At 46.9% G+C, this 8,394-nt stretch overlaps 1 protein-coding gene across 1 annotated transcript in view; it reads left to right on the forward strand.

The window, feature by feature from the left end:
* The first annotated feature begins 982 nt into the window (after positions 1-982).
* The window catches only part of olfm2a (olfactomedin 2a), a 39,343-nt gene continuing 31,931 nt past the window's right edge, over positions 983-8,394 (forward strand). Inside the window, exon 1 of the mRNA XM_048991957.1 lies at positions 983-1,478. Coding sequence (XP_048847914.1) covers positions 1,422-1,478 — 57 coding nt within the window. The 5' untranslated portion in view covers positions 983-1,421. The remainder of the gene's footprint in view (positions 1,479-8,394) is intronic.

The raw sequence follows: 8,394 nt of genomic DNA on the forward strand, positions 1-8,394 counted from the left end.
GCTGTTGTAGTAGCTTTACTGCAGTGTTGCACGTTGCATGTATCTCGATAGCAGGGGTGTGTAGTTTTGTCTCGGGAGCTGTTTTGCAGACATGCACTGAATAACCAGAAAGATGTATGCTGGATCTCAGGTCCAGCAAAATTGTCACTGAGTGCAACCAAGTGAATTGGAACATGGACATGTGGAGATACCTACAACAAGGAGCTCTGAAAGACCTCTGCTCTCGTCACTGGCTTTGAAATGCCAGGATGAACGATAAGACAGACCAACTGGGTCATGTCCAGTTGACTCACTATCTGCTACTGGAAGACCTGTGATCCCCCCCCCCCCCAGCTCTGGGCCACATTGTCAGCTTCAGTCTGTGGCTGACCCTGTTTCAGTCCAGTGGAGTCACCGACAGAGGAGAGAGCACCATCACTTCTAGTTACCACACAGTTATCTGAGTAAAGATCTCTCAGGTCGCTTTAAAATGATAACCACTGACAGATTTTTTTCAATGAGACGCTAATTCCCCAGCCTCTCCCCCCCCTCTCCGTAGACAAACTGCTCAACCTGACACATTTAATCACAGCAAAAGTCAGGAACAGTCATTGCGCAGGTTGACAGTCGAAGTGATACCGAGTTGGAAATTAAGCATTGGAGCTAAACGTCTGACATAACCCGGGGTGATAATCGCCGATCCCGAATTTCGCTTTTAGATGTAATTAGCTTTAATCACAACGGAGTGCAGTTAACCGGCAATCGCAGCCGAAATGTCGCGGTTACGGGAATCTGTCAGTCAGTCCTGGGGAGTGCTGCGCGGTGCCCGGGTTGATGCTCGGCGTGAACCGCGGGGTGGAGCGCTCTGGACCTCGACGTGGAGCCCAATCCCGATCATGATGCGTCCGTGTGCTGCCCCCAGCGTCGGAACCCTGTAAGGGCAACTCGTCTCTTATCACCTTCCAACCTCTGCGATTCTGTCACTCCCTCTCTCTCTCTCTCACACTCACATACACACAGTCTCTGTCTCCCGCTGAATCCCACCTCCGATTTTCCACTATCGTGGATCGCATGCTTTATTGCCGCTCCACTCTTTGCGGGAATTGAGTTTTTTTAGTCCCCCCCCCCCACCCCCGATAAAAGTAACTGTCAGTGACACGGGGAGACTACAGATCGGACCCGCTCCCGTCTGCATAAGCGCTGAGGGTGAACTGTGCCGAGGGGGACAGTGAGCATAATCGGCGTTTGTGCGGAGATCCAGCGGACCGGCTGGGTATGTGGTGTGCCGTGCGCAATCGGCACCGAATCCACGGAACCACTAGCGGATCTGCGGGACCGGAGAAGCGGCTGTGAGCGGACCGGCCCCGCAACAAAATATTATTATAAGGGTGGGAAAAATCGAGCGCAGAGCCGGACGCAGCGACGCTGTCATTCCGGCGAGGATGCATCTTTTTAGTGCCATCTTTCTGCTACTGATGTTAGCGCTACTGCCCTGCGAGGTAAGACATTTACGTGCAATTTGTTGAATGACACCTGCGCGGCCGCGTTATTAGTTACTGGTGTATTCGCAGTTAAAGGGAAAAATGCGTTTTTATATTGGATGCGTTTGTTTGGAAAACAAGGTAGATTAAAAAAGAGAAATGCATGTAAAACGCAAACATTTATGCAATATAACTGGACTGTGACATACGCCGCCGAAGTTGCTTGAATGAGACGTCGGAGTGTTTTTGTTTTTATATGCGGTATTTATCCCTAGTTAAAAAAGTAGATGTCCAGTGCCATTAACTAGTGACCTAGCAGACACTTCGAGAAATACAGCAGCCGTGTGCAGTAAGCCCGGAGGAACAGAGTTATGAAGGAGGCGACCAGATCGTTGCAGGGAACTGACTGATATTTAGGATAGTAATATGCATGCATGGTGGAGGTGCTTTATAAGACCACAGCGCCTTTGTCCAGCAGCTTATGCTCCGAACAGAAGATGCATCCCCATGTTCCGCTCCCGACTCGCAGCTGTGAACGGGCCTGTCCAGCATCACCTTATTCACGACGCGTTTGATCCGTTTAGCGTAAAGGCGGGTTTTCTTTTTATTGTGTTGCAATAAAAAAGGAGGCGAGAGCTACATGCCGAGGCGAAAGGGAGCCGTCCGGAGACGCTGCACGCCAGGCTGTTGTCTGCCGTACCGCGTTGTCCCACAGAGTGATTAAACATCTCAGGCAATGGTTTATAGGTTACATATAAAGCTTCCCGATTGACCGAGCAAAAATATTAAGTGAAATTTCCTGTAGCGTCGTCAAACTCTTTCACACTGTCTTCAGGTCATATATTATGGCAGTTTGACCAGCCAATTCCTGCAAGTTCAAGGGTCCGGAAATGATGTGTGAAAGAATGGATGGTTTATATTTACCATTGATTTTTTTTCCTTTGAATTATGGACACTCTGCCAGAGGAAGTTGTCGTGTGTGTTTTTTTCTTTGGTATTAAATTCAGAGCCAGAAATGTCTTCCTCCCAGGCAAGGTTGAGTTAAAGGCTAGCCTCTAGCTGTTTGCCAAGGTTACTTAAAATTTAATTCTCCCTTGCCCCAAGTAACTGTCAACGTCTGTGGCTGTACTGCGAAGCACAGGTGCTGCACAATCCCCGGTAGCTTTTTTGCAAATGTATCCTAAATCCAGAAAGTGAAATATCTGGATTTATGTTTGTTTGTTGCCAAGACAGAGCCAGTGTTGCTTGGTGTGTCCCGTCAAGACCACGAAGTGGAAAAACAGGCTAATACCCCAAACGGTGGCATGTCTGCGCTGCATGTGTTTCTGTAAATGGCCTGCGAGGCATTTCAGAAGCTGGTCCTCCACTGAGATCAAAACAGAAAACGGTGTCAGTGTAACGCAAGACTTCACAAGTGACCTTGATAAATACCAGTTGCGTGAAAGTTGCATCGATCTGTGTGTGTAAGGAGATGTAAAGATTGCCCGTAGAGTAACTTTCGCTGCCCCAGCAAATATCTCATTATTGTCCTGGGGGGAGCTATTAGATTTTTGCCCGTAACATTTCATGATCATCCAGAAATTCAGATTCCTCACAGAAGAAGATTCAGAAGACTGATGCCGTTCAGACACTGCTATTGGTAACCCCAGCTGGTGCGTCCTGGGGAGGACAGGTCTGAATTTCTTCAGTACAAGTCTAGGAGAGGAACAAGCAGTGTAATGAGGTTTAAGGGGGGGGGGTGACCCTTGGCACTCGTGGGTATAGAGGTGTCCCATACAGAGGCGTAGAGGGAAATGAAGTTGCTCCGAGGTCATGGAGGTTTGGAGATTTGGGAGGTTTGCGGGTGTTGGGTTGGATGTAGTTGACCACAGGTTGTGGATGAGAAGAATTATAGAAGAAATGTATTATATTCTGATGATACAATAGCAGAATGTGAGCTTCTGAAGTATCAAAGTCAGATAAACACCAACAGCCCTGTATAGCAGATGGGTGTTTTACACCGTTTGAAGGGATGTCTACTGTAGACTTACCTCAGATCATGACTTTTGGGATAAGATCACAGGCAATTCTAGCAATATTTAAGGTGTGGGAGAAAAGAAGGGCCATAATTCATGGATAGGGGGCCAAGCGTATCATTAGTCAATGATGTTTTTTGGAATCAGGCAGTAACAGGTAAGCTATCCCTGCATTGCACTCTGGTTACCTTTAAAACTTGTCACATTGCCTTAACACCGTCCTTAATAGTGAAGGACGTGTCCCATCCAAGTTCATCAACCATCCAGAAAGAGTTAAAAAGCCAAATCGTTCCAGCCCAAATGCTAATTGAATTATTAACTAAGAATTCTGAATGGGCACAGCTCTGTTCGGAGGTAACCTGCGTTCTCGTCGTCTGTAAGGGCCGGCGTGAGGCGACACTGGGGGTGTTAAGGGGTAATCTGAAAGGTGAAAATCTCTGTGCGGCCATCGCGCTCGAACGTATTTATTTGCGTGATTAAGAACAAAGAAACAGCATTGTTTTTAAGGATCACACTTAGTCTCTATATGCTTATTCCCTATATTTAATAGTAAAAATGAGATTCCTTGGAAAGATGTTTAGAACGGAGCCAGAGGTAGCCTGAGCGTCAGAAAAGCCCATAAATGTGTCTGCGTGGGGTGGGGGGGGGAGGCGCATTTGGTATAGTGATAGTCAGAAAAATAGACGGAGGTCTGGACGAATGGGAGGAGGGGGGTAATGGCAGAGTTCACAGAACTGAGCTTTTTCACAGTCCAATCAAGAAGGAGTTAGATATTCACATATTCAACTGCCCCTCTCTACAAAACTCTGAATCTTCAGATCCGTAGCCCTGATTGAGCTGCCCTGGCAAGTGTTGAATCACAACAATAAAGGTCAAGCTCAATGGCCAGCATCAGACTTAGGCAATATGTACTGATTATTATGAGAGCAGCCAATCAGTGCAGGGCAGCACAATCAGCTGACTTGGGGCTTGTGCAATCAGGACAGAGCTGGACAATCAGATTTCAGACTTATTCGCTATTGTTCCCTGGCAGAGCTGCTATCGGTGTTAAGACCCTGTTCCTCAAGTATGGGTTGAAAATGCACATGAAACCGACCTGTCATGGGTTTTCGTGTAATGGTCCATTTCTTTTAGCAGAAGCTTATGATACCATCCATCCAGCATTACCCATAATTCATCTGGATATTTGCTTTTCTTTCACTAGTATGATAGGTCTTCCCACAGTGGAATATGTCCTGCTCGCTTACCCCCAGGAGCTGCCCACCTGCTGTTCTTAGTTTGAGTATTTTATGCCGCCATGTTGACTGAGCACCTTGAGGAACAGGACAAGAAATTGTTACTGGGCCAGAGTGAAAATGAAAAGCCAACCAGTGACGGTAGACATAAAGCACCCCCCCCCCCCCCCATCAGGCCCCCACACCGTTGTGCTGCAAGGACACGCACCATCCGACGTTCATCCCATCTGAGAATTAAGTAAATGAAAGGATGGAGGGAACTGGGTATAAATCTTGCTCAGAATATGATGGAAGCTCTCCAGTTTGGCATCATGTTAGCACTGCTCTTACTTAACATCAACAAACCCCCCCCGCAGCCTGCCATTCCGCCCCCCCCCACCCCGCGTCTTCAGCATGACAGAGACATGGGAGGTGGCTAATTGAGTCTTCCAAATTGTCTCCGAGCCATAATCAGCCACTGTTGAGACATGGTCGTCAGTATTGATTGAGATATAATTATTTAATGAACACCATGGAGCGGAGCGTAGGAACAGCGGATCAAGTGCTTAGAAACAGGAAGTTTAATCTGCCCAAGTGTGAGTGAGAATAAGAGCTATTTGTGATTTCATTTTTTTTTTTAATCTTTACCTGGCCAGGGGAATTAAGCTCTGTTAGAGAAAATTGGATGTGGCCCGTGTGAACCTCATCACGTTCTTGCAATGCTGAGAGCCACTTTCCACACTCTGCTGGGCGAGGATGTTGAATACTGAGTACTGGGTATTAATTCTGTGCTCAGTACTTACTAAGCTTGTATTGACTCCCGAGTAATGAGACTTTAGCCAGTACTCTATTTTCGGATCGAACCGAATCGTGGTTGGGTGTGCTCGACTGGAAGACACCATGGCCTTGCTTGATGGGTGGAAGATTGACAGATGGAAAATTTATGGATGGTTAGAAGGACTGCTGCTGATTGGTTAGTTGATGTCTCACACAGGCACGGAGAGGGATGTCCTACCTGTCTTTCCTCTGCAGAGAGAGCTTCCTGGAGGCAGGCTACCACAGGGAAGGTCGCTCACCGCGTCTGGGTGTGTGATGGTTTTATTGATGGGTTTCTCTACCGTTAGACTTGTTTCCTTTCTAATACCTTTGACTTAGCGGGGGTTTGTAAACAATGAACTCGGCTGTTTGGGGGGGGGGATTGAAGAGCTGTTTATGGAGGAGGAGAGCCATAGATTTCAGAGAGAGGGGACAGTGTGACAGTGATGGCTTATGGGTGGAGAGACCGGTGATTATTTGTGAGGAAACAATGACAGCAGTGGTGGGAAGGGAGGAAAGTTATGTTGGTCTGCTAAGAAAGACCAAGCAATGCTCAGCAACAACACTGTCACGCCACATATCTCAACCTTGAATCAGTCTGAGAAGATCTTACTACTGAACTGATGAGAGCTGAACATTAGCGGCCAACTGTGGGAGGCAACGGGGCTGGATGCTAAATGGAAGAGGATTAGTGACTCTCCTGGCTGGTCTCCTTGGTCGCTTGGCTGCAATAAATTCCAGTCAGAAGATTTGCAGAAGATCTCCGTCATTTGTTCTTCAGGACATCCGTGTCCAGCCTGATTTGTTAATCTGGGAAGGGGTTCCAACCGGTTACTGGAAATATGCCAGAAGATACAGAAGCACTTGACAAAAGGATGGACCAAGAGAATCATTTTATCCAGGGCATGGCAGATGGAAGAAGAGGGCAGGAAAAGCAAACGCCGTTTCGGAGAGTGAAAGAATTCAGGCGGGACTGAATCGTGACGCAGCCTTCAGGATCAGCTCACCAGGGACAAAGGGAAGGAAGGCAAACTTCTATAGTGATTCTTGGAGCAAAGGAATTGGTGAATTGAATCAACAGAGCATGCTGGGTCACATGACTCCCTCTTTCTGCTTGGCCACACCCCCAATCTTGTACACCTTTTAGGGGATCGGCAAACATATAATGATAAAATCCGTACAATCCCGAGTGTTCTTCCTGTGGTTCTTCAGGACCTTATATTGGATAAGTGCATGGACAGGCAGATGGGTGGATGGCTGTAAGTTACATACACATACACGTACTTCCAAGAGTTCAAAATTACTTGTTCCTTACAGAAATATCACCGGAATGGTACCACTAATAACATACTTACACTTTAGACTAAGACTTCCAACTCGAAAGACAGATACTGCTCTGAATTACAGTCCGACATGTTGCACCTTTCGTCCTCTTTGTTCTGAGTGCCGCGGCTGAGTGTATGAGTCACTTAGACCATGGCGGCCAGCTGCAAATAGAGTACCGTGGTGTGTCTCGCATCCCTTTGGCTAAAAGTACGCCACGTGTCTGGTCTTCGCTGCAAGGCTCCATGAGTTGCGAGCGAAGTCTTTCTATTTTTCCCAAAGACAGTGTGTTCGTCTCAAGTGCTCTTACCACACACAAGGGCCAGCCGCCCTCTAACTTGGTTTTTTTTGGGACTTCCATGTAGTTTGGCTTTTTAAATAAAAATGTGCACTTGGTTAAGTAGCTACTCTCTCTGCCATTGGAGATGAGATGTTTGGTTGTTAGGGTACAATTTAAGTTTGATTTTCGATTTTTCTTCATATCTGCATCCCTCTTGTATTCGTCCGCATGATACATGTACCTAAAGCAACTTGCAGTTGCCTATTTTTGCAACTAGTTACAACAATGCAAACCCTCTCAGGACTGAGTTCACGCGTGTCCTTACATTTCCTTCTTTTAATGTCACAACTTTAGTACCGGGAACCATCTGAGCAGTGCAGGGGCCAAGTGAGGTCGCATATTATTAACGGTTACAGAGGTAATGAATTCTTTAATAAATTGAGTGCACTAGCTAGCGGACCGCAGGGATTGTTGGAGCTAAAGATATCAGTTCTTGGTTGAAAGGCTGTGGAGTGGTACCTTGCTGTTGTAGTTGAGCAAGGAACTTACTCTGTCAAAATATGCAGCTGGCTGGAAGCACAAAATTGTGAGTTGTTGACCATATGCCACTATAAAAATGATCATTTTTATCACGTATTTTAAGCAATTATTGTTATAATACTAATCATAGTAGTATCGCTAGGAAATAAGTGCACATATCACACACAAGAGGGGACTCATAGTGGAAAATAGTCATGTTCCAGCTTAGATATAGTGAAATTGTAATTTTGCAGGATAACAATGAGAAGAGATGGCTTAATTCTGCTCCACGTCTTCCATGTCTTTGTTATTCTCCTGTAATATGCTAGTAGGCTCGGGAAAACGGCACTGAATAGATGATCTGTTTCATCTGAAAGCCTAAATGGACCCCATGCCGCACCCATCTCGCATGCGGGGCCGTTGGGTTCCACGTCCAACCTATTATTTTAACCAGATCCGAGTGCATTTTCTTCCCTTATCAATTCTCGGTCCCTCCTGGAGACGTGAAACTCTGCTGCTGACCTTTCCTTGTCATGGATGCCTTGCAAGCAGTTAGCAATGCGGAAGAATCATAAGCAGGAAGTTCTGTGCAATTTCGGTCCTGGTTGGACCGAGGCCCAGGCTGGACGATGTGGAGGATGGTGGAGAACATCTCCGGGAGGTTTCCTGGATGGGACACGCCTCCCCGGGCCCCTGCTTTGGGAGGGTGTCGCCGTGCTGGGGCCCGTCACGGGCTAGGTTGTCCGTGGCTGATCTTTCTTAGGATG

Source organism: Brienomyrus brachyistius, chromosome 22 (genome assembly GCF_023856365.1).
Source record: "Brienomyrus brachyistius isolate T26 chromosome 22, BBRACH_0.4, whole genome shotgun sequence".
Lineage (NCBI taxonomy): Eukaryota > Metazoa > Chordata > Actinopteri > Osteoglossiformes > Mormyridae > Brienomyrus > Brienomyrus brachyistius.